This window comes from Talpa occidentalis, unplaced genomic scaffold (assembly GCF_014898055.3).
Source record: "Talpa occidentalis isolate TD23 unplaced genomic scaffold, MPIMG_talOcc4v2.1 talOcc4.4, whole genome shotgun sequence".
Classification (NCBI taxonomy): Eukaryota; Metazoa; Chordata; class Mammalia; order Eulipotyphla; family Talpidae; genus Talpa; species Talpa occidentalis.
The window spans coordinates 112,781,802-112,809,326 of NW_023604295.1; the positions used below are offsets into that span (position 1 = coordinate 112,781,802).

General features: G+C 38.2%; 1 protein-coding gene across 16 annotated transcripts in view; it reads left to right on the forward strand.

Annotated features, from left to right (window-relative positions):
- UNC5D (unc-5 netrin receptor D) overlaps positions 1–27,525 on the forward strand; it is a 726,786-nt gene that overhangs the window by 688,293 nt on the left and 10,968 nt on the right. For 10 of the 16 annotated variants that reach the window (XM_054700868.1, XM_054700869.1, XM_037526675.2 and 7 more), the window contains 4 exons: positions 5,923–6,072; positions 12,353–12,517; positions 17,176–17,232; positions 20,074–20,252. In XM_054700868.1, coding sequence (XP_054556843.1) covers positions 5,923–6,072; positions 12,353–12,517; positions 17,176–17,232; positions 20,074–20,252 — 551 coding nt within the window. The remainder of the gene's footprint in view (positions 1–5,922; positions 6,073–12,352; positions 12,518–17,175; positions 17,233–20,073; positions 20,253–27,525) is intronic. The other 6 variants (XM_054700865.1, XM_054700876.1, XM_054700870.1 and 3 more) reach the window with 1 other exon arrangement.

A 27,525-nucleotide genomic window follows, 5' to 3' on the forward strand; every position in this document is an offset into this window, starting at 1 on the left:
AGAGAAATGTTTTCCAGTGAAAATACCTTTGGCCCCATATGTCATAATCTATTCCTGGCGATTCTTTCCTGTCCTATTATGTCAAACATAGCTGATTTATTATTGACAGGATGTATGTGACAGCTGTCATGAGCAGCAAAGGCCACACTTCCCCCAAGGGGTTCTAAGACATCATCAGACTTGGTTGGATAACATTTCCAACCGAGAGATAGATTAAAACATGACTTGTACATTTTCTGTGTATTTACTCCCCAGCCCTAGTCAGAGTTTTGTTTCTGAAAGGGATCTTGCTCTCTGGATTTTTACCTTATGAAATAAATGTATTCAAGACCTTCTGCAGAGGATCATTTAAACCACCATCATCTCCCAAATCATCTATGTGCTATTTTTCATGACTTCTTATGTGGCATTTAATTAGAGGGGAAAATTATATAGTTACTAACCCATTAAAACCGTTCCACTTTAAGAAAGCCTTAGCAACAGTTCACTTTTTGAACCTCTTAAAGACTTCACACATTAATATTAGCTCCAACAACTTGTGTGGTTATGAGCTGAAAATATTATATGCAGTGATGACTCATTTTCAGTAACTCTGATAGAACTCTGACTTCTTAATCAAAAATAATATGTAGTTTTTCACGAAGCATTTCTGCAGAAATTGCCTATCCTGGAACTTGCCTCTGCTATCACTGTAATGAAAATGTTTGTCATGATTTGGAAATAGACACAAACATGTCTGTGACAGTTACGGTATTTATTGTAGTGCAGCCTTCATATCTCAAAGAAACCATAACAAATATGTGTCCCACTAGAACTGTGCTCTTAACCAAGAAGAAAACCTGATTAGAGGCCACAGTTCCATCTTTCAGTTCATTCATGTCTCACTGGGAAATGATGTCACATAAAATACATAAAAGCCCACCCTTTACAAGAAAATCTGGAAAGAGAGTTTCCAGACCCTATTTGCTACCCTCTTAGAACTAGGAGAGAGTCCAGCAATATAATGGTGCCACCAGAAAAAATATTCCTTTAGAGGATTTTCGTAATTAAGCATTCTCTATTTTTAGTCACACCCTCCTTCCCTATACTGTCTGCAGAGTTAACTTGGCTTGCTTTTCAACTGCTCTGCAGACATTTTATCAGAAATATAGTAGCAGCTTCTTTGAATGACAAAATACCTCATAACACCTTGGTAAGATAGTTTCAGTTTTTTTTAAGATTTGTTCTGATAAAATATATCAAAAACTATTTCTATGCATAAGTAAATCAGCTATGTTTTTAAAAATAAAATTGCTACCTGTCTGAAGGTGAGAAAAGGGTAAGAAGAGAAGCAAATGACTTCTTATCCTTCCTGCTTCTGAGTTCCTGTAATAATTAAAGCTGCCATTTTAGTTTATTTGATATCACCTCCTTTGATGAATTCAAAGTGAAAGTTGAGGAACAGTACCAATTTCAAACCTAGTTTTGATTATCGTGTTTTATTAATACACAGACTCAGAGCTCTAACAGACCTTGACACAGGAAAGTACAAAATGAAGCACTGCCCTATCTTACAAAGAAAAAAGAAAACACTCATTTATTTCTCTGAGATTCCCAGATCTCCTATTCAGTACCTCTCGGTACTCATCACTTACTTGGCATTAATGTGGATTTAGAATCTAATTTCAAAGGATTTCCTCCAGATGTAGTTCTTGTGTTTATCAATAATGCAACCTTGGGAAATACTGTTCACATAAAGCATTTAAAGGAAACCGCCATGGCGACATAATGTCTGTTAGTGTGTATACATGCGTCTGCCGCGCATGAGCACATGCTTAAGTTCAAACAGTTTTGTCTCATAAATATGTAAATTCAGCCTGCCTGTTTTAGTATCCCTGAAGCACACCTGAATATTGCTGCCTGTCTCATTAAATCAGCATAAAGAGCTCAGTGGGGCACGAAGCACAAGTTTCTCTTGGCCACAACTTCTAGGACCAGATGACTAGCAACTCCCAGTGTGAAATGATGAAGTAGAGAGACTAGAAAAAATACCAACCAGAAAGCCTTAAGTGTACACTGTGCAAGAAATGGGCCAGACCCTATTTTCTCATTTAATTAATGTAGGCAATATTTTCACATTAGACCCAGGATTGGAACAGAAGGCTCTTGTCATATAGAAGGCAGACAGAAAAGATCAAGTGATTATCAGGCCTCTCTTGGAGTGATCTGTCCACATGAGTGACTCAGAACTAGCTCAGCAGAGCTGTTGGTATCACTCATTTCCAACTGGACTGGGCATCAGGATCACTGAGAACTGTTGGCACCACAGATGCCCAGCTCGGCCACTGAGATCCATCCAATAAGTGAAGGGCATAACTGGGAATTCTAGTTTAAGTACAATTTATTCTATTTGGAGATTTTACAGTTCAGACTCAGGAGTTTATTCAACTCTCAAACCATTTGTGCCTCTACAAACATAAATACAATGATTACTTCACTATTAGGCTTCTTAATTTAAATAATTCATTGTTTTGTTACAGAACTATAATTGCTTTATTTTGTGCAAGAGTACAAGACACTTAATTGCATCTAGTTGCTTCAATATGTAGAGATTAAAGTAAGCTAAGCTAAAAAAGCAAAAATTAATCGTAATAGTATTTAAATGTGAAACCCTCAAACACATGAATTGAAAAGGTATCATTTCCTTCTGTGATAATTATAAGTAGATATCATTTTCTAAAACTCCTGATGCCTTCACTCTGCATTTCAGGGATTGCTTAGACAGCATGTATAACCCTAGGCAATACACACTGACTTGTGTCATCTTTACAAATATCTTGCACCAATAAAAAATTATTTATGGTACAGAGTTAATAGCAGTCTGACCTTCAGATGACTCAAAAAAAAAAAAAAAGAAGTCAAGCATAGCCTAGCATAGGCAAACAGAGGGAAATGTAGTAGAGAATGTGCTAGACCATGAGCAAGTTGTCCTGTTGGAGTCTTAAGTCTCTCTAATCAGATAGCTTTATGTAAATAAGGAGGGGGCAGATAGGGAGAGGGAAGGAAGATATCTCCATGTTTTCATCTGTAAATAAAGCACTTAGTGTCTTAAACTATAACTTCCCTGCTGGAGTGATGATTCTGTATAGTTTCTAAATATTATAATAGCCTAACTCTACAAAAGCAATGCATAACCTTGAACAAGTCACTTCCTCTAGTGATTCAGTGTACTTCTCTGTACAAGCAGGCAAGTTAGGTTTAAAGAAAAGGGGAACATTAATAGAGAGCCAATTAAATATACTTTGAAATGCCAACAACTTTATTTGATGGCTTTGATATGGTATTAATAAGCATGTTTCCTATTTGCACTGGATTTTAACCTTGCTCTAGAATTGCAAAAAAAAAGCTTACTATATTATGCTAATTATTTTGCTTGGCTATAAATAAATCCAAGCAAAGAACTGAGCCCCCCGCCCCAAAATAAGTTGCCCAAGATCACATGGAAACATGATTAGAATCCTATGCTTCTATTCTTGGTTTACAAGATTAGTAGTCTCTTGAGTATATGTAACCCCCCCAAAAAAAATCCTTAGTCACCTTAAAGCCTAAGCAACACTACTTTCAAAGAAAATATAAAGCTCTAGCATGGCAACCAAGAATTAATGATTTGACCTCTACCCTACATTATTATCATCTCCAGTCACTCACTCTCCACCCTAACCTCCTATCCCTTCTCTGACTGGTCTCAGTGCCTTTGTGCATCCCTTAATCCTCTGGAATGTCCTCTCCCTCCTTATAGTGTGACTAACCTTTGTATTTACTTCAAGGTTCTGCCAAAATATCATGGCCTCAGTTAACTCCTTGGCTTCCTTCCTGCCTCTCCTCTCATCGGGGTTAGGCTCCCTCTGGCTTGCCCTAACCTCCCAGGCATTTATATATAGTAATCCTCAGATATCAAAATATAGTCATAGTTCTGCTACTCTACCCTCTCACTAAACCATGAGCTCCTTGGTGGCAGAGACTGTTTCATTTGTCTACACCCAGAATCCAGCTCCAGCACAACTACTGTGGCCATTCACCAAACCGCCAAAGAAACCAGACCAGCATTTGAAATGAATCCCCTTCGCTCCCTCCACCCTGCCTCTTTCCCTTCACATATTCAGCGCCCATCAGACCCCAGCTACCATGTCATTGTGCCCCCTCTTACATCTACAACATTAAGATTACCTAACACTATACCATTCTGTACAGTAATTGCTAACCACAGGGGGATATTTGAAATAATTTAAAAATTTCAATTATTTAGTCTAACCACAACTCACAAGCGAAAGCCTCTGTGGCCACTGGGAACCTTATTGCACAGGGTAGATACAGAACATTTCCACCATCACAAAGTTTAACACTGACCTCAGGGTCGAAGACACACCCCTCCCATCAGTAAGACAGAAATGCTAGAGAAAATGACATTGAAAGTAAACCATTTAGGGCCTCCCCGGTGGTGCAGCAGTTGAGCGCTGGGCTGTGAAGCTGCCTGTGGCCTCTGCAGTGCCGGTTCGATCCCTGGGCACCGGTGAGGGTCCCACATGGAGTGCAGACCTCTCCTGCTGCGCCCGCTGCTCCCCTCAGCTGTGTATTTCGTCAGTCTGTTCTACTCCCCTCTCTGGCTCTGGTGTGTTCTCTCACCCTCCCGTGCTTCTGATTGTACCCAGTGCTTGTATAAATGAATAAATAGATCTTTAAAAAAAAAAAAAAAAGAAACTAAACCATTTTGTCCCGAGAAACGACACTGGCAACCTGTTAATGGCTTAAGTGTACATGGAAGGTAAAAGCTGAACAGCTGCTTCTTGGTCAGAAATACTTTTATTAATGTTTTTCTATACATAGAAAAGAGATGTTAAGGTTAACTGAAATTAGTTTTACTCCCTGATAAATGTAGGTTTTAGTATATTTTTATAAATCTATGTGCCTTCCTTCTTACAAGTTTTTTTAGAATCTAGAAAGATTATAAGACACAATTAAAGGATTTCAGTTTTCTTATTTAGCCTATCTCTGCAAGGATATCTCTGTTTGTCAATTAATGGCAATCTTAAAAATGGATTTAGGAAGATCTGTTATCTCCATTAATAATAAAACCTTCACACCAACAATAAACATTTTAGAGAATTCATATCTATTACTTCATTTATTCTATCTTCTCTCCAATATGATTTTAAACACTACAAATTTGGAACCAATTAAATGATTTACTCAATAGAATATGTATGAATTGTGTTTGTATTACATATAAAGATTTCTCAGTGAAAGATACAGGAGAATCTATCTGAATTTGATTGCTTTTTTTCTGAGCTGAAACTTGATAAACTTTTTTCTTGGCCTTTTGGCATAATAATGTTTATGAACATTACCATAAATAAGCATGACATATGCACTCTGTCACATTTATTTTAAGCCAAGGAATAAATGTTGGATAATGCCTGAGTGATGAAGAAGTGAAACCAGATTGAAGTTGGAGGCAGGGAGGTGATCAGGGGAGAAGGGGCTTTTTTCTACCTTTATTGTGACACATGATATGTCAGGTTAAGTCAGATACATCCCTTGATTATAATCATATCAAAATGAAATTTATACAAAAGTGAAAACACAATGTTACAATTTACTTTACTTGGGGCACAGGAAGTTTAAAGTTTTAAAGAAATGCATAGAGTTTTTAAAAGACTAAGCAACACGAGTAATGAAGGACAATTATTTCTTTCTCATGAAATACTTATCACTCAGCAGTTTCTAGACCCTAGTCCTGAGTTTTACAAACATGGATGTGTTAAAGAATTATGTTTGTCTATTTCTGGGAGATACATGCTCGTGAACATATATTCCCATAGAAAGGTGATGTATAAAAATTTAGATATGTTATTGTTGTTTCTCTTTTTTTCCCCTCTCCTATAGGAAGTGGTTTCAGATGAAAGGCATCAAGGTGGACAGTTACTGGAAGAACCAAAGTTGCTGCATTTCAAAGGGAATACTTTTAGTCTACAGATCTCTGTCCTTGATATACCCCCATTCCTCTGGAGAATTAAACCATTCACTGCATGCCAGGTACTGGCAAGTGGGTTTCTAATAGAAATAACTTTGTTTTCTGATGAAGGTACTCCTGATGTTCCTACTTCTTCAAAAGTATGGATTTAATCTCAAAACTGTCACAGAAATTTAATGGTTTGGACTACACACAGGGAATGAAATCTGTCATAAGTTCACAAGCTACTAACAGGTGGGGCATAGGGTGCTTGCATGTCAGGTAATGACAATTCTCTCTCCTGTTTTAATTGTTGCTCTATGTAAGTTGAAGATGGTAATTTAACAACTTAGAGGAATGTCTGTTTGGTTTTTTAATTAAAATCAACACATTAGGATACATCATTTAATCATGTTCTGCAATGAGTGAACTGGATGTTAGTGAGAAACCTTTTAAGGGTAATGGTTTTAAGTCTAGAGTACTGGTGGCTGATAAGTGGGGCCAAGAGTTTTTATATGAATATATCAAATGTATAAGATGGGAAGAAGAAATTGTAAATTGAGAGGCAAAAAATGAATACATAACGATATTTATATGTTATTGTTCATCTATAGTTACAGAACGACTTAGGATCTGCTAGGGCCATTTTTAGGGATTTTGAGTAGTCACTTAATGCAAAAAGATCTCCTACCAATTTGTGACCCTCCCATTGAATCCTTTGGAAATAGCCAGTTTTGATAAGTATTTTATCATAAGCCAGCTGGTATGCTATAGTTTTTTAGCATCATCTGTGCTTCAAAATCTAGAACATTTCCTTATCTCTGGAAAAGGTTCTGGTGGATTCCTATTGATATGGAATCATGTGAGGCTTTCAAACATCTTTGTTCTGATCATTAAGCATAACTTTCATAGTCCTGTGGATTATTTTTTTTAACTTTCCCATCCTTGCAGCGTTCATTTTTTTAAAATGCACAAGGTATGCCTGCTTGTCAGAAGGAAACAAGCTAAATCACAGGATGAAGGTGACAAAAGTTGAATGACCAGCCTTTTCAATTTAAAAAATTCAGAATTTTCTTCTATTTCTTTTAACAATGTCTTATAGTTCTCATTTTTAGGTCCTTCACTTCTGTTAAGTTTACTAGGTATTTAATTATTTTTGTTATAATTATGGCTGGGATTGCTTTCTTGATTTCTTTCTCTTCTAACCAAATTAGACAAGACCTCATTCTCCTGTTTTGTTTTGTTTTTTTAAAGATTTATTTATTTATATAACCAAGCACTGGGTACAGTCAGGGGTGCGGGAGGGTGAGAGAATTCACCAGAGCCAGAACGGGGAGCAGAACAGACAGATTGACGAAATACACTGCTGAGGGGAGCAGCGGGTGCAGCAGGAGAGGTCTGCGTGCCATGTGGGACCCTCGCGAGAGTCCGGGGACTGAACTGGTACTGCAGAGGCTGCGGGCAGCTTTGCAGCCCAGCACTCAACCGCTGCACCACTGGGGAGACCCTCATTCTCCTATTTTTCATGCTTCTCCTTACTTTGGGAATTGCTCCCTTTAATACAATTTTAGTGCTTTCAAAGCAACACGGTCATCTCTTGGCATTTTCACCTCATGTTTTCTATGAATAAATTGATTGTTTAGGATGTTCTAGACCTAGGTGTCTGTTTCCCAGTAAAGAGTATTCAAAATTTTTAGCCCAAATTGAACTTCAGGATATTATTAGAACAAGTCTTGATAGTCATACAAATTTGTATTAATCTCTATAGGTTAGAAGGTTCTAACTTCATTAGATCTAATGGAAGTAACTCAGGCCTTGAGTAACTGAATTTTAATGTTTGGAGATGAAATAATGTGGGAGAACCATTTCCCTGCAGCAGCACTTAAACAGTTATTCCAACACCAAGATTCCAAAAGAGTTCCATGGAGAAAGGGCTTGGGGAGGTAAGTGCCTGCTGACCTCCAAGTCAAAGGGCATTTGGCTTGCAAGGAAATCCAGCAAACTTTCCTGTTGGGTGGGTTTGATTGTGTGGAGGCTGTGAACATGTTCAAATATTTGCCTTCTGTAATTGAGCATAATTTGAGTCTTGGAAGACTGAGAAATAATTTAATTTTCTCTGCACCAGGAAGTTGCTACCAAGTTTTTGGATTCCTCTTCATTTTTCTTACCCACTAATGGCTTTCAGCTCTTTTCCTCCTTTCTCTTCACCACCCCCATGACCCATCCCTTGCCCTGTCATGACTGAAATCCCCCGGCTTATATATTGTGCTTGTCTCTGGGGCCATGCTGTGTTTGCTCTAAGCATCAGATGTAAGCATTTTGGAAAGGATTTGTATTCAGCCAGCTTGAACCTCATGTAGAACATTATGTGCACTGACAAACTTGGTGTGGATAACAACAAATGGTTCTTTGTTAGGCCTTGGTTAAAAACTAATAGAGAGCTACTATGGAGACAGAAAATCTCACTAATCTTAATGTAATTTTAGGTATCTCCAACTAGCAAAGCTCTTTGTCATTTTCCAAGGCTGCATGTATAAATCTTATTTTCTATCCCTTTCTCTGAGGTCAAATCAGACTGGGTATGAGCATATTCCAAATGGTGTACAAACCTACTCTTTCAAGAAACTCTCCTCTTTTCTGCTGAAAGAGCTGGAATTTCCCAGAAAGATTTAGATCTGAGAGATACCCAGTGCATGGAATATTTTCCCTATCAGGCTGTATAAGGTTTTTAGAATGGTGAGAGTTCAAGGTTGGATCCACCAGAACCTATATATAGGGAGACTAACTCAAGTTTAAATCATGTTGGTTGAGTTTCTGAAGGATTATAACTTATGGAGTAATAAGCTATAGTCCTCACTCCCTGTGAAGTCAGGAGTGACGTGTGAGAAGAGAACACATGATTTCTTAGATCAGGAAACAGTAACACCCATCACCATTCATTAAAAAAAAAAAAAAAAAGAGGCCCATAGTAATGGTACTCCCCAAATAAACAATTACTTATTCCCCCTTTTCTTTATTCACAGGTTAAAATGTCCACCACCTTAGGGCTATGCTATTGTCCCCTCTGCAGATTTTGCAAATTTCCTCTAGGAGGTAAACGATTCTGCTCTCAATAGGTGACTGAAACTTGAGCTCCACAATCACAGATTTCTTTATTTCTTGCTGATTGTGGGATGGAAAAGCTATAATAAACAGTATACAATAAAATATTAATTTATTTTTTTTAAATCCAACAAAACAAAGTCGGGCTGTCACCTCCCTAGGATAAAAGCAGCTGTCTTTCCAGCATGCTATGTGTGTGGAGAATCCAGTGTCTGTCTCCTGCTAGGATGTGATTTACATTCTCTCCATCTGCTAGGAGCCTAATTATAATGGGAATCAAAATGAAAACATTTCCGGAATTCTTTAAACACCCATAACTTTGCTATACTTTGTCCTCCCATATTACTTTTCACATAATTCTTCTCAGCTCAGTGAGCATCTTGGTGGTGTATTTTTTTTTTCTTGAATAAATAAAAGCAAAGATGATTGCCCTGAAAACACTAATCACAGTGCTTCTAATTCCATTATTTTAAAATGTTTTATTGAGAACTATTGGCAGCTGCTACTTAAGTCAACAAAAAATATTCTTTTGGTACTGTCTTAAAATCAGATTTTTAAAATGTTTTGATTGTGTGCAGTATGATGGAAAGAGAAGAAGAGAATTCTGTGTGTGTCGAGTCTCATGTCTGTCTGCAATGAAAGATTATCTCTGCAGTGGGCATTGCTTCTTTACCTTTCTTCCAGTGTTTTCAGGAGAAAATATAAGAAATTTAGCAAGTGATACTAGAGAAGATTTGTTTTAATGAATGGTCAGTGACATTTTTGTTAAGAAGGTAAGCGCTTGCCCAGGATTCAAATCCACTTCTGGAGTTCAAGACTTCAAACTTGATTTCAACTCTATCTGGCCATGAAGTCCAGAACTTTTAATACACTTTAATGACTCAAATTTCAGTTCTAGAAAACAAAAACTTCTTGAATTATCATTGTTAGGCAAAATTACTTTAGGAAAAAGCTCCTGTTAACCACAAAGCCTTATATTAGGAGTTGCTTTCATTGAATGGGACAGTACTACATGACGGTGGTTTGGGAGTTTACTCAAAGCCTATTAAACTCAGCATGCAATACAGATGGAGCATTAGATAACAGAAGCTCCAGGGTTCCCTTTCTAGTCTAGCCCTGATACCCTCATCAGCTCCAAGTAGTAGAGACTGAAGATAGATTGGTAAGTTACTATAATTAGCTAAAGTGATATGAGAGGAGGTCAATAATTGAGGTAGGAGATAGGAGAAGAATGACAATGACATTGGACCATGGTGGAAGACTGTGTGCTTTGGTGGTGGAAGTGCTACAGTGACTGCAACTGAGGGGCGGGGGGAATCCTATACTGTTAAAATACTAACAGGAATGTAAAACAACAGAACTTCAATAAAAATAATTACTACCTCTGAGTTAGAAAAAAAAAAAAACACGACAATGAACAAGAAATAAGGATAAAAGGTAGACTTGCCTGAAAAAAGTAAAGGCCAAATAAGATTATTTTTAAAGATCCAGGGTCTCGTATCAGTGATCATACAATAAATGCTAGATATGTAACTATTGGATTCTTCCACAGAGAGAATCCAGTTGGTCTGTGTGAGCAGATGAGACCTTGAAAGTTTCAGCAGGCAGATAGAGAAGTGCTGGAGGCTGAGATTTAATGTAAGGATTACCCAGTTTACAAAATGGTAGGAAGCTTCAGAAAGAGAACCTTTCAAAGGATCAGACTAGACAAGGAGAAAAGGCAGAACTTATAAACACATATTACTGCCTTTATATGGTGAAGCATTTGGGGTAGGTAAAAAGTATGAGTATTTCAGGGAAAATACCTTCCTCTAAAGTTTGCTGGGGAGCTATACCAATCAGAAGTGCCCTCTGCTACAGTGTCTCCCACAAAAGGAAGAAAGAAAAGTGCATAAATGAAACTGAATAGGAGCCAGAGGCAAAGAGGCACCATTAAATGGACCTTCTCCCTGGAGATATAAACAAGTTGTGGCCCAGCCTAGTGCTTCCCTCAAGGCTGCCCCTAGGGCCTCCCTAATGGCACAAAGTGTTAAGTCTCAGCACTATGAAGCTTATCTGCAGCCACTGCAGCACAAATTCAATCCCTGGCCAGGGAGCTAATCCACATGGTGCAGCAGACCTCTTGTGTCTCGCTGGCTGCTGCCCTCAGCAGTGTATTTTAGTAGATCTGCCTGTTCTGCAACTACTGCCTCTGGTGAATCCTAAGCCCCCTGCACTTCTGACCTATACCCCAACTCTTGTATGCATAATTTTTTTTTTTTTTTTATAAAAAAGGCTGCCCCTAACAGAGAGCCTCCTTTCAGAATTCTCCTGCTCATGTTAGTTTTTGAAATAACTTCAAATCCACTTGAAATCCAGAAGCCTCTCCAAAGCTCACATGTACAGTCAGGTGACATCTTTGGATCAGCCTGCTGACACTAGAGGAGCCGGGAGGACCTCCACTGTATCTGAACTTTTCAAGTTCAGCATAAACGTCTCTTACTGACAGAATGGACATGTGAACCTCCTGCAGACAAGAAAGTCTATGGAATGTAGCTTTCAGAATTCCAGCCCCTGCCATGTAGGGTAGAACTGAGAATAGTCAGGATGAGGTTGCAGACTAATTGCTTACATCTTGCAAAGGAGTTAAGTCAATGAAATGGCACAGAGTGTCACACATATAGGCCTTCTCAGAATCCTAATCTTTTCTTGATTCAGGATTAAGATCAAACAAAACAGATAAAACCGAAAGTGGTGTGTGTGTATGTGTGTGTGTGTGATGTATGTATGTCATTTTGCAGCAGGTATCATTTTTGTGTGGCTACTTTAGCAACATTGTGTTCTGTCATGTTCTGAGTGTGTAGTGTGGGCGTAAGTTCTGGTCAGTCCCTGAGTTTTCATTTATAGGAAGCTATCATCCTACCCCTGGCTTAGGTAGAAGAATGGCCCGTAGGCGTCTTCTGAAGAATATTTTTCAAGTGGAAAAAAATGAACACTTGATGGTATGCTTTCTAATTGTGTGTGTCACGAACTGAAATCTGAGCTCTTGCAGTGTGGTTTGGAATTCATGTTATCAATTGGAATTGACATTAATTACTTTTGTGCTGCTTTGGCATATGCTGGAACATTATTTCTACAACAATTCTACCAAAGTCACTTAGGCAATTATCTCTGCTGCGATCAGCGTCATCATCATCATAATTATTGCTATTAAGTCTCTCCTGTTCTCCACGCATCTCAGCCCAACTCCGCATACCATACCCTCCCTCCTCTCCCCTGCAGGAAGTCCCCTTCTCCCGCGTGTGGTGCAGCAACCGGCAGCCCCTGCACTGTGCCTTCTCCCTGGAGCGCTACACGCCCACCACCACCCAGCTGTCCTGCAAGATCTGCATCCGGCAGCTCAAAGGCCATGAGCAGATTCTTCAAGTGCAGACGTCAATTCTAGAGGTGAGCCTTTGATCTTCAAAGTCATTTGACCTGGTTTCTCAAGGACCGTTAGAATAATATACCTATCTAGGTGGTGTGGTGCAGGTTCTGAAAGAGCTACAGAATGCACTAAGTCTTTTAATCCTCATGAATGATAAAGGGAAAATGAAATTTTTCCCAGGTGGAGGATTGAACTAGCTTCCCACTGACAAGAACTTAACCCCTCAGAATGGAGACTCTGTGGTGGGACCTTCGGGAAAGGAATTGCTACAGGTTTTTTATACACAAAACCACAGTCTGTCATTGTAGGCTTAGGCTACCAATTGAAATCCATTATCGTCTGACAATACCATTGAGACGCAGACCATAAAAGGCACAAGGTCACCATTAGCCTCTTTTTCTGATGGTTCTGACTAGTTTTCCTAGTTAGTTACCCCATGGGTGTTATTTTATCAAGGTCTTGGTTCCTTATTGTCTTATAATTTCTCATACTCTCTAGGGTTCTGCACACCCCCACTTCCATTTAACCTAGATTCATTAATACAATAAGATCACATAGATACAAATTTCATTTTACCAAGTAAGGAAATGGAAGTGCAAAAAGGGAAAGGACCTGCCCAAGGTTGTATCACTATTGAAAAGCAGAGTTAGAATGAGTATCAAAGGATAATTCACTTGGTCTCTGCAATGACCCATTAATCCTAAACCACTGAATGAATTCATGGCTTTGGATTGAATTTATAGAGTAGACAATGTAATGTGGGGTTATGTAGGATTATGAATGTTTATGTGGGGATACATGAGGGAGTAGCTGAAGGGTAGAAGCATGTGAGACATTTGTTTAGCAAATCTAAAATAATGCCTGGCTAATTTAGAAAATACTTATTGGTCACCTATAGAATATATTAATATATATGTATATAGATATATACACACAGTTGGCATATAAACATATAAATAATATGTTCATTTAGGCTTGACAGAAGGTTTAACACACTTTATATATACATGGAACTCAATTTCCGTTTTTTTTTTTTTTTCTTTGAAAACTCTTGGTCTTACAGCATTATTACTTCCTTCCATTCTCATTTCAATTCATTGTTTATGCAAAATGAGTATTGCTAATTCCCCAAATAGTTTTTCTGGAGAGCGAATGGCTTTCCAAAGCATTGTGCCTTAAAATTGATAGCTGTCTTAACTGACATGTTTATACAGTATTTGCATTCATTATTGCCAATTAGCATTATGCTCTAAAGTAGCTTTGATAGGGAAGGTAGATCCAGTGCATCCTGGGGTAAGATATTTTTAGAGTATCTTTCTTGAACAGTCATGGCATATTTAACAGAGTACATTTCAAAGTAAAATAAAAATTGTAGGAAAGTTTTAAAATAAAAACAAAAGGAAACTCTAAAAAGAGCTGGTATTCAAGGTAAGCATGAAGAGGCAGAACTTAAAGATGCCTCTGATGCAAATTGCCCTAAAAATGTTAACAGATCAACCAAAGAACTGCAGATTTTAAAGGTTTTTTTTTTGTGTGTGTTTTTTTAAGCACTCAGATATTGAGGATCAACTTTGGCTATTACAACATATTTGTGTAAAAGGATTGTGCGAAGATTGGTACTTCCTAGCACTTTGCCACTTGCTTAAATAAATTCTGGAAGTACATAGAAGATAATGAGCTAGTACACACAATCTTAGCCTTTGCCCTCTAATTCTTTTAACAATACTTCACAACTCACTTTGAAATGCTTTGAAAAAGATGACATCATAGCATCTCTTGATAATAGGAGGCAAGTATCGGAACAATATTTAGATATTCATTGATGGGCTCTATTCATCCAGTTTGTAGGCTACTGCATTTTAGATTTTCTATTAATCCTTCTGATCCTGTCAAAAATCTTGTTTTTTTCTTTACTATTTCAAATACTACTGTTGGAAATCAGCCAGTGCATATCCATCTTTGTCACAAACCATCTTTCTTAGACAAATCTGATTCATTTTCTATGTCTGAAGAAAATAGCATTTGAAAACTACTATATTGCAGGTATCACTACATATGCTTTCATATACAACAATGACAAAGCTGTGGATTAAGTACTATATGATTCCAACTTTATGTGCTTAAGCCAGTTAAAAGAGATTGTCTTTCTTGTCTAAAACCATAGAGATAACAGGATGAAGAACAGGGTTCCTAACTGAGATACCTGACCTCCAGATCAAAGTCTGGATTCCCACACTACTCTATTTTAGGATTCCAAACAAGGTCTGATGTATCAATCCTAACAATGGACCTTGACTATAATATAGACCTTCTGTGTGGGGACTGAGGTGCTTGAGATGAACATCACAGTACTAGCAATCTTGCCTTGAGTATGAAAACTGGGAATTTCTTTCCTCAAGACCGTAGAAGTATGGGATGTAAACTATTTGTGTGATGGCCTAGAATATGTGTTCATTTGAAAGATGTTCAAGAATAGAACAGCTTTCCCACATGTAGATTTGCCTGTAGATTCAATCTTGATTGATCCTTGATTGAATCTTGAGTGATGATCACCCAAGGTCTTTCCAACCTTGAGACAGTCTCACTCCTGGAAAAGCGTACCTTTAGTGATCTTGGTAGTGAATATTTTTCCCCTAAAAATGACTTGGTTTTTGCAGGAGAACAAGTGAAGGCACAGAAAGTGTTGAGAAATTGCAATTACCTGGGGAAGTGGCAGGATATAGTCTAGAGATCAGCTATTAAAGGAGATCATACTGCATAGGCCCTGGACTAAAAGAGATTGCATTACATTATCTTAATAAGTTAGTAGTAGGATTTTAATAATTAAAAATAATATGGAAATGAAACTTGTGAAGTGTTTAATAGATGTGTTTAGATTATTTTTATTCCCCTTTCCCTCAAGCAAACAAAGAAAATCCCTATATGTTTAGGCACAAAATTTCCACCTTACTTTAATGAACTATCTCAGTATCACTATTTCATGAATTCAGCAATGGCACTATAAAAAATAATACATATTATATGCAAAATAATATTGATTTTAAATATCTAAATCAGTGCAGTAACTATGCTCTTGAAGGCATTTGATTCTTTTCCATTCAGCTTCACATCCATCATATCTAATCATGCCTCTTATCTGAGTTGTTTTCCAAGTAAATACCATCGTCCATATCATTCACAGTTAAAATTGTTTCAGTGATCAAGATAATATATCTTCTCTTTTCTTTACAGTGGCCATTACTGTGTCAGTCTTTAGAAGCAGGTGGATTCCCCTTAAAATTAACCCAATTCAATGGCCTCATGATGACAATCAATTGTTACTGTATAAAGTGACAATATCACCAGTGTAAAAACTGTGGACTAAAGCAAAATCATTATGCTAAAATTGAAGAGAAGAATCCTGAGTATTTTATCATTCCTTATTAAGGCAACATCATTAAAGAATCTATGGTTTGGTAAAAACTACTTAAATTGGAATCTTACATGGTCCAATTTCCCTTCAAGCAATTCTCTTTTTTTACCAAAAGTGGTAGAAGTTTGAGGATGATTAGTCTGTTACAAAATGGACAGAATACTTGGGATTTCTCATTGATTTACAACTCCCAAGCTATCCAGGTAGCAGCAGCTTATCTCAGATGTGCAGAGCATGAAAATCTACTGTTGCTCTGCATATTTAATTTAAACAATCAGAAAATGTGATGTATCTACAGGATTCTTATTACTTGGCCCAGATGTCTTTTAGAATGCATCATAAATGTTACATAAAGTGTCATCTTATGTATGGAAAATATTTAAAATTGAAAACTTTGTGAGGGAAACAGAGGCACTTGTTAAAGTGTGCTAAATGGAGAAAATTGTTCTAGAGTCAGTCTTCTAGAATATTTTATTCATCCTTAAATTACACTATCCTGTGCAGCTTTTTTCTTAAGATATTATATATCAATGTGGTCTTTCTGCCCACAGTAAAATCAGCTTGGTCAACTTGGTTAATTCAAAGATGCCATGTGGACATCTAGAAGCCAGTTCTCTGTCTATTGCAAATCTCTAGCTTGGATATTTTCAGCTACATTTTCAAGCCACCTTTTGTCAGATTAACATATTTTGGTGTCATTTTACAATGACAGCTACCATGTTATCATGCATAGAAATCCTTTTTTACTCGGTATAGTTTCTACCATCCTTTTAAAGAATACTGTCCTTCCTTAAGTTAGGCAATATTTAAGGAAATTATTCCTTTTGGTATGCATTTTTAAAGGCTAGATGAAATTTTATGAACTATGATATAAACGATGTTATCTGTAACTTATTTTATGTAATAAGAAGCCTGAGTTGGTTTATTTTATAACCATTAATATAAGAGGAATTGTCCACTATCTACCTGAAATCACCTTAACCACTTAATTTCTATTCAATCAATAGCTACCCAGCCATTAAGACCCACTCAAATGGCTCTTCCATGAAGCTCCTTTTACTCAATTCCTGAAGCAAAGTGATAATACCACTCAGAGAGCATTTTTTTCATAACCACCCCACTCTGGATTTCTTGGTACTTGTCTCAAAGCAAGTAGCACAGTGATATCAGAATTCAGGTTTCAGCTGTGTCATCTATCTCGATAACTTTTACCAAATTTTATAACCTCTGAGCAATCTAAATGAATTCCAAAATGTTTCTGTTCAGGAAACAGCGGCTGAGAAGAGGTCATACAGCATCCATGATCACACGGAGCTAGGAATGGTAGGTTCATACTCTAAAACAAGTTCTTCCTGACTCTAAAAACCCTGCTTTTTATATTACAACTTGCTAATCCCAAATACTGGAAGAACTTGGATGTACATTGTTCCAGGCAATAGAACTAAAATCAGTAAAGTAGAATATATTCAAAATGAAAATATATACTTTGCATTTCCGATAAAAAGATATATATGCAGCATTTTTCAAATGCATTTGGCCATTGAACACCTTCTTATAACATCATCTGAGTTACTCTCTGAAATGACAATTTGAGGCATTGTGTTTCCAAAGCACAACCCTCAAAATTTTACCGTGTTAGAAACATCAATTCCAAAGAGCACCTGCACCCCTATGTTTATAGCAGCACTGTTTACAATAGCTAAGCTTTGGAAACAACCCAAATGCCCAAAAATAGATGACTGGATCAAGAAGATGTGGTACATATACACCATGGAATATTACTCAGCATTCAAAAAAGATAAACACATGCAATTTGCAGCAACATGGATGGCACTGGAAGGGATCATGCTCAGCGAAATAAGCCAGAAAGAAAAAGAAAAATACCGGATGGTCTCACTCATAGCAGGAATCTAGAAAACTTAAATAAGGGACCAGGAAAATGAATAACTATAAGAAAGTGAAAATCAAAATCAACAAACAACTATGAACCAGAGACACTCTATGGGGGGTGGGAGGGAGGGGAGGGATTGGAGTCAAAATTAGGGGGTTGCAATTGTATGGGGAATATAAAAATAAAATTTATTTTAAAAAATTGCCGTGTTATATGGTTACAGAAAGCCAAAACACAGCATCAATCATTAATAAGATCTCTATATGAACCAGTTTTCTCAACTAACAGATTTCGGAAGGAGTAATGTGTATCGAGGGTGAAGAGTAAAGCTATGCAGCCTGAGCACTAGCTGAGGAGGACTGTCATGGCTGTGATGCCCACATATGATGGATGAAGATTGGGAAATGAGTCAAGGCAGATGACAGGGTACTCAGGAAGGGTGTGTGTTGACTAACTGGACAATATGTTATGTTCCTAATGTAAAGGATAGTGTTTTGGGGTTTAAAATGCCCTAGCTAGATTTTTTAGCCCAATCTCAGCTGTGAAGTTCTAATTTCCCTTTAATTAGATTTCTTTTGCTGCATAACAGATTACCACAAATTTAACAGCATATATCAACATGTTTATTGGCTCACATTTCTTGCCACTACTGGACTGCTGCCCTTCTCTGATCTGCATCTCACAAAACTGAAATCAAGGTGGTGGCTGTGTACACACACATTCTCATCTGCAGCTCAGAGTCCTTTCCAAGCATATTGAGGTTATTGACACAAACTAGTTCCTTGTACCCATAAGACTAAAAATCCCCATTTTTTTTTTTAATTTATTTTTGTGTAGAAGAACTGGGATGTAGGCCAGAGGTGTGGGGGTGGGAGGATTCACCAGAGACAGAGTGGGGAACAGAACAGGCAGATCTACTGAAATACACTGCTGAGGGGAGCAGTAGGGCGAGATAGGAGAGGTCTGCTGCACCATATGTGGGTTAGCTTCCTGACCAGGGATCGAACTCAGGCTGCTGTGGTGATAGCACTAAGACTTAACACCTAGGCCCCCATTATTTTTTTATTAGTGTTGAACAGGGGTCACTCTCAGAATCCTCAGGTCAAAAGATATACCCCTATTTATAATACACAGCATGGTCATTTGCTTACTTCCAGACTACCTGGAGAGACACCTCCAGATTACAGTTCCTCTTCTCTCTTAAGGGCCACTTGATCAGGTGAGGCACACCCAGGAAAATCTCTTAATAAATTCATTACCAACTGATTAGGGACCATAATTACATTTGCAGCAATCCTTGTGTCTTGTAACACGTAATCACTGGGGTAACTCAAATACTTTTCAGGCCTTAAATTCTACTTGTCCACAAAAATTAGCAATCACTCCAGTCTGTTGGATTCCTGTGTTAGTAGCACGTTGGATATGACAATCTAATAGCTATGATGTACTAAAGCAACAAATCCTCACTAGACACACTAATCAGAGGCAGGTTGAGCAGGTAGCAGGCAGAAGCTCTCTGGCCTGCACCATTACAAGGTAAGTCTAGTTCTCACTACTGCTCAAGATTGGCTCATATTTTTACTGAAACAATTGAATTATGAGCCAAGAGAAAAATATTTACTGTAGAATCACACATCTCTAGGACTGGGGAAAGACATACTTTCAGATGATCAACAATCAATTCCCCTCAGTAGCTTTCCTGACAAGTGGCTTCTTCCTACCATCTCCTTTGATCAGCCCATGACTTTTGGTCAGTTAGAACTATAAGGGGGTCACTCCTTGCATTGAATTAAAATATGTCATTTGGTAGTTTCTTTTGTTGATTCTATATCTATCCTGAGAGCCCAAAAAAGTCAATCCTTTTCATACCTGATATCTCTCTGGATTTTGGATGCTGAAGATTTGTCTCTCCTGACTAGAAAACTGTGGTGAATATCACATTCACAATTTACTAAGCTACTAGATAAGTTATTTACTATTTTAGGAGGGGGAATTATCAGTGTGTTTTATAGAGTCCATCATAACAGGCAAATATCTTGTACATGTGTGTTAACACAAATTTTCTTTAAAAATAAGAGCACAAGGGACTAGGGAGATGGTGGTGCAGGGGTGAACTGTTGGTGGAAATTCTATGGGGACTACACCTGAGAAAAGAAAGCAAACATTGTAATAAAATTTAAAAAATGATGTAAAATATATATAAATAACTTTGTTGACCAGTAAATTCCTTCCAGTTGGATTTGATCATGTTTTCCTTATTTTTTTTTTTATAGAGTGAAAGAGAAACTATCACTTTCTTTGCACAAGAGGACAGCAGTTTTCCTGCCCAGACTGGCCCTAAAGCCTTCAAAATTCCCTACTCCATTAGACAACGAATTTGTGCTACATTTGATACTCCCAATGCCAAAGGCAAGGACTGGCAGATGTTAGCACAGAAAAACAGCATCAACAGGTAATCGGGGGCACCTTCTGAAAGGATTTTATGAGTAAAGCTTTGAAAAATAAAGTGGTATGGGTGTATCCACATGGTTTCCAGGCCCTGCTAACTTTATGGATTGCTCTGACCATACTTCCTGTGAGGTCAAGTTAGTGGAAAAAGGGCAAGAATATGACATCATGTGGGGCATTTCCTGCCATCTCAGTTTTCTTTTGCGACAATATGGAAAAATCCTCTTTGATCCTGGTCCCATCTCCAGGTTTGTTCATTGGACCACCCAAATGGGGGATTAGTCAGTGTCAACCTTTCACTTGAAAGGGATCCCAGAGGAGTGTTGAGCCAGTGACACAAACAAAACAGCAGCTTTCTCATACCAGCTCCCTCCCATCAGAAAACCTTCAGCATTACATATCCCTTCATGGGGTCATGCTCAGTCTGCAAAACTGAGTACCTCAATGCAAAAAAGGAAGTTTAAGGATGATAACTCAAGTCAGAAGGCAGAAAGCATAAAATAAGCAAAAGGTTTACCTAGGCACTGTGAGAGAGTACACTGCTCAACCCGCCACTACTATTGTGCTAACACTGGGGTTGAGCTGAGAATAGAAGAGAGTGTGATAACAAGCTTTGCTACTCTATGCGAGAGAGACAGGGGTGATGCTTTCCAGAGGAGCACTGGTAGGACAGGCAGGTTTGGCTTCAGCTGAAGGGATAACTAGCAGTGAGAAGGTATTGACAAATAATAACCCTACTGTATGACACAGAATGATTAGGTAGAATCTTGCCAGAACGTTTCATCTCCCTTTCCTTTGGTACCATTTTTTTCCTTTTGAAGCAAAGACTATTTTCTTACCGTTTGACTTGCTCTGTCATTTCCATTTTTTTGTCCTTTATTCTCACAGACATCCTACCTGACTTTCTTCTCTGAAAGGGAAGGTGCATGTCTGCCAAGAAAGGGTAGAGGGCTGCTCCCCGTTTCTAGGAATCCAGAATCTGAGAACCAAAGGCCCAACTAGAAAATAGTCAGGCTCAGAGAAAAAAATCAAGAGAGGAGGATCCAGCAAGAAAGAACTTGGCTTTCAGAAACAGGCAGACCCCCCAAAATAGATACATTCTTGAAAAGGCATATATTGAATATAAAAGAATACAAAAATGTCTGGCTGTACAGAGGTGAGGGGAAATTAAGTTGAGTATTTCCAACCACTTTGACAAAGGATGAGAGGTCTTATTTATAGCCCATGAACACCATGACTATGTCAAATTCATTTTCTGATCCACATGGAAACTGGCACGAAAAACAAACCCAGAGAATGGAATTGGGTTTAAAAAAGAAAAATAAAGGAGCAGCATTGGGCAAGACTAGCCTCCCTAAACACATCACTTACAGCCAGTGTTTCCTTTTCTACCAATGCAATTCATAGATTTCAAACTACATTAACTCTAATCCATAATGGCTCTGAGAGTTTATGATTTTTAATTCACCATTTACAAGAAAATAACTGCCACCAAAACATCTGTGTACCCATGGACCCTATCGTTAATTTACTGAATGAGAGTGTACATGTTCCTGCTTGTTCCGTTTTATTCTCCATTTACAGTAGACAAAAGGAACTACAGATGTGCAGCAAACTCTACAGTTGCAGATCTTGCACAGTAAGGAAATGCATTTCCTAATGGGGAACTTAGGTGATGCACCCCTTCTGTCTGGGCCTTATGACTGCTGTGGAGCCGACCAGCCCCTCCAGTCTCCAGGGTCATAAAACCTGGGCACTAGGGTGCCTGTATATCTGTTTGGTTTTATGCCCCCAACATCCCAGTATCTCCAGGAAAGCCTAAATTTATCTGACATAAGAAATTCAAACAACCTACTTCATGGCAGTAACAAAAGGCCCAGAAAATGTGGCTTTCCAGTAAATCTTAGTTACTCCCTGGTATTACCCTAATTAGTCGCCAGTAAGGATAGCATGGTCACATGTATTCTACTGTCTTTAAATCTTACTGAAGGCAAATATTTTGAAAAAGTTAAGTAAGATTTAAAGACAGCAGAATAAGCCAGTAAATAGTTTATGCCGCATGGGATCTATTGCAAGTACTCAGCAACCATCTTACTCTGCTTCTGTAGGGGGAAAGCAGCCAGAGAAAAATGCATAGATACGTTAGAGTCCAATAAAGCTTATTCACAAAAAAACAGGCAATGATTCCTATTTGGCCTACAATACATAGTCTGTTGGCTCTCCCACCCCCAGTTTAAATGAGTTGTTTAGTAAAAAATTGATAGGATCGTGTTACTTCAGTCCAAGGAACCCCTGGAGATGAGCTTCTTACTCAGCTCTGCATCCACACCTCTTGGGCAGGGACACAGGATGAGGCCTTTTCTGCAGTCTGGTGTGGCTCCAGTAGAGAGAGACACCAAGACATTTAGAGATGCAGGATAGAAAAGGCTGCTAAAAATGACCTTGTACTGTGTTGGCTAAATCACATTCTTACTTTGGAGGAACTGTCAAATTCCTGTTATGCTTTCATTACTAGATCAAAATTCTCTGTCTTTCATGGAAAGAAACACATGTGACAAAGATGAAGGGGTTTTTCAGATATAATTTGTCACATCTTCCTATTGTGCAATTCCAAATCACTGACTTTCCTCTCTTATGGTTATAAATAACATCGTATGGAACTAAGCAGCAGCGTGTGTGAGGTGCACATCTGACTTGGTCAGTGTGCCAATATTTTGGGGTAAGAAAGCAGTTCCATGGTTTGAGATTTCATCAACGCTGGGATTGCATCATCAAGAGAGTGATGATCACAAAACACAAAGTCCCTCTTTCTGTTCATAAACTCACCTACCTTGATTTACCTGACTTTTCCTGTCCTTTCAATTTCCAAAAATATTATGAAGCTAGTAAAGCAACAGTCTTCAAGTCATGAGTTTTTAAAGGGAGTGAAGAAAAACATTTGCTTTCATTTTATTGCCAGTGAAAATGTTCTCCTACCCTCCTTTTGGTAAAACGCAAATGTCACTGATGATAATCTGCCTTTTTGCCAAACAAGTTTCTACTTAGATCTGAATAGGAGAGAAAAGACATGGAATATAAAGTTAAAGCTTAACAATCGATGAGAATGTGAGAAATGTCAGCGGTGTGTGCTGGAAGGCAGCAACACAGGTGGCCTTGCCACTTGTCTGGCATATGGATCATACTAAATAAGCTGCACAGCCTAGCAAAGAATGTCATGGATAACAGTTGCAGTGATATATTCTGTGAGCAAACTTTGACAATCACTTAGAGTTCATACTTGCTGCATTTCAAAGCTGAGACTGACTGTAAATTCAACTGCAGTAACTCTAAGGTTCTTGGCCACATGAAACTGGTAAGTGGGTTGGGCTAAGTCAAGAACTGATCACATAAGGAGCAAATAGTGGGGAGTACTGATGAAGACTAAACTAATTAATTTCAAAAGCTAACTTCTTCGGCTACAAGGACTCTCTCCTATATAAACCTTACTGCATTTTTTATGACAGTTGAACACACCTAACGTGTACCATCAATTTAGGGAAAATGCAACAAAATTTTCATGAACAAAAGACATGAATTTTTTTCATTGGAATGTATATCTGGCCTTAAAAACTTGCCTTCTGATAAACAGAATTGATTTGAATGAGCACTAAAGGATTTTGAAAGTTGGTCTCAAAGGAAAATAGGTTACATTACTGACATTAAGGAAGATCTTGGGTCTTTTCCTCAGGTCTTACTACCTGACATCCTACTACTAGATCATTCTACATTTAGGCTTCATGATTTGCATATTCCAGAAACCCTTATGAAAACATAGGCAGCTTGACCAAGTTGCTATGGGAACAGATGCAGGATAAAGTTCATGAGATATGGAAGGATGAATAGAAGGGAAGCAGCCAGAACGAAAAAAAGGGATTCCAAAATGGAAAGCAGATAAGCTAAGTCTTATTAATAATAAACTTGTTTGGAAATTTGCAAGCACTGCAGGGAAACATGTTTTTGATTGGTCAGCTCATTAAAATAGTGCAAATATATCTCAGATATTAGTGTTCTCAGGATATGGTGTAGAAATATGGCCGACAACCAGTGTTGTAACAGTTTGTTTTTCCACCAAATCTTTTAACATAACCTCTAATGAGAAACAGCATCTTTTTTGTTGAGGTCATAACCTTTCATTCCCTTTGTCCACCCTCTTTATTGGACATTGGATGGGAAGGAAAAAGTGAAATGGTTACAGGGCATTAAGAAGGGACAGAGGAAGGTCACAAGCTTATTAATCTCCTTTTTATAAATGTTAAGAATTCTCTAGAAGTGGAACAGTCCCAGTGCCAGCTTTCTCTTGGAGTAAAGGAAGAAGGCAGGCAGAAAGAAAGGGGAAAAGATGAATTCAAAATATGGGAAAAATCTGCATCACAAGAGGATCACTAAAGATGGTCACTCAGTGACTGCTGGAGACAAGATATTTTCATTTCTGTGATTTGGGACTTACTATGACTACATCAAACTTAAGTTTTCTTCCTTGGTTCTACAGACTGGAGACTAGATAACACATTTTAACCTATGCACCTGAAAAGTAAAAAATGGATGTGAACTGCCATTTCCAATAAAACAATCTTCTGGCACTTCTAAGGAGAATTCAGACATGGGGTGGAGGGTTGGGTAGATTCTTGGAGACAAAGTAAGATTTTCTGATTCTGACCCAAGGGTCATATGCAGGTCTGAAATTTGATGAGTCCTTATAATGAAGTCAGAGGGACAACACAGAAAAGTGGTGGGTACATGAGCTTTATTCCTTCTACGTCAATGACTCTTGAAACCATCTGCTACCATGAAGCTAAAAACGGGTAGCCAGGAGCAAGGTTAGCCATGAACAGTCTATACAGGTCTTGGGAGTGGCAGGTGTCCATCTGCATCCTCAGGTCAGGATGGAAAAGAAACTTTTTACATCCCTTCATGAGAAGCAAAGTCACACTTCCACTGTGAGTTCCAGGGGTGGTGGCAAGGGACATCACATTCCTTCTAGGCAAGAGATTGAGTTTGTGCTATGTTTGAAGGAATCAGTTTTCCCCTTTAAACTAATACAGTTCTCAAAATGATGGACATCCCAAGGTCCCTTTATAGCCTAAATAATCCCCTGCACAAGTGCTGTCTCAGGCAGTATTCACAATGTCAGTCTGCTGAAATATGGTGTTTTCAGAATTTGAGAAAATGAAATTACAGGCAAGATATCACCTAATACTTTAGTGTCCTTTAAGTGATTAACTGTTTCTTTTCAATTATTTAAATTATGTGTTTGAATGAAACACCTATTGACTAGTTTGCAAAGTGAGAGGGATAGATATCCCTGCCTCCCCTCATTCAGGGTCAACACTGTGGTCTTTTCTCTTAGAACCATTACTGGTCATTGCACTTTTCCCTCAAGATGCCTAAATGTGCCTCAGGTAATTAATAAGGAGAATTAATGTAAACAAGCCCTCCTTTTAATGATCTGTACCAACTAAAAGACTAGAGACTTGATTTTGTAGGTCTCTTTGCCTTTCATTTCCAAATATAAGAGACAGTCAGAGGCTGAAGAATTGAAAGCAGGGTCTTACCACTGGCCTTTCTCTTCTGGCAACTCACAGGCAGTGCTCAAGTCTCTAGATTGTTTTCCCACTTTTTCCAAAGAAGCATCAATCTTTGCCGTGTCCCTTTTTCAGAGCCAAATAAAGGAATAGGCAAAAAGAAATAGTAGGAGCAGAATTTTATTGCAAAATTATTAAACTCAAAGAATCAATGAACCACTTTTAGGGCAAGCCTGAGTGAACTCTCAGCATGTTCTCAGATTTGTATCTCCCTTTTGGGTTCTCCACACCAACCTCCTTTCATTGGAGGGCACAAGGGGGCAACAGGTAGAGGGTACATTATGGTGTGTGTCTTTTGTTTAGTCTTTAGAAAATGAAACACTGAATTGCTTTATCCTGAAAGCTGCTTCACTGTTTGAGTACCCAGTGAGGTTGAAGTTTGAGGATGAAAGCTTGATGAATGGGCCAAATGCTTATGGTGTGTCCAATTACTGTTTTTCAGTATAAACGGTTTTTCTCTTCTATTTGCATTTAAAGAACCATATGGAGGGCTGGTTTTGGTCACATAAGAGGCTTTCATTAAATGAGACAATTACGATGATAGCAGGGATATTAATATTTTTTCATTATGACTATGTTTCAATTCCCCATTCGGTACTATACATGAGGATTATGCACTGTTCTTGTAATGATTTTTCCCAGTTTATTACAGGCAGCTTAACTTAGTTTTTACTTTTTATGCTTCCAACCTACACAGAAAGAAGATATTTTTAATATAGGCGTTTTAATTGCCTAAAAAATAGAAAACCTGATTTAGAAGTAAGTGGCAACATTTTGTTGACCACAAACTTACTGCCACCAGTTACAGGTGCAGCAAATTCCCTCATATTTCAAAGGGTTGGTGAAATTCTAAATTTTGACTGGAATTATGCCTGTACCTGGTGTGAGATGTCTTTATGCCAAGGGTGTTAGGCTGCAGCTCATATGTGGTCCCTGCTCTATTTTGAAAGGAAATTTGTTCTCATAATTAGTCCTAAGAGGAGCTGACAGCTGGTGAATTGGCATAATGGCCCCCTCATTGCATGGTTCTGTGTAAGGGAATTAAAAGCTTTGTTATCTGGAATTCTGAAGGAAAGGAACTCCCTTAGAGGCTACACACAGTCCAGCAGAACCCCAAACACTGAGGCCCCAGGTCTGTGGAATGTGCCCTCTGTAACTCAGTGTATTTCTCCAGTATAAGACAGCGTGGCCCTGCCTGCCTCCTTTCCTCTTATCTAATCTCTTTGTTAACTGACAGGGAATAGTGACATCTAAATCTTCCGAGACTTTGCACTTGGATAGAGCTTTCAAGCACTAAAGAAAGGGTAGAATCTCTAAATTTACATTGAATGGACACCAGCTACTGAAGAGCCTATGTTGCAGCTGTGCTTAAAGATCTTATAAGACATAATTTTATCATGGCCCCTCAAGTGTACTCTCCCTCTTTGTACCCAAAAAAGGAAACAAGAAGGCTTGTTTCTATTCTCCATTCTAACCTAATTTTCATTTTTAGTTTAACATCATTAGTTTGAAGCTATATTTTGAAAGCTGAGATTCTCGATAACATTTTGCTATTCCACAATTTTAAGTAGGCCTGTGACTGGCTAGTGAAATTGCTAAGGTAAAGATTCATGATCTCGGTTCTGCCCTGCCTTCCACATAAAGCAGAGTTTTTGT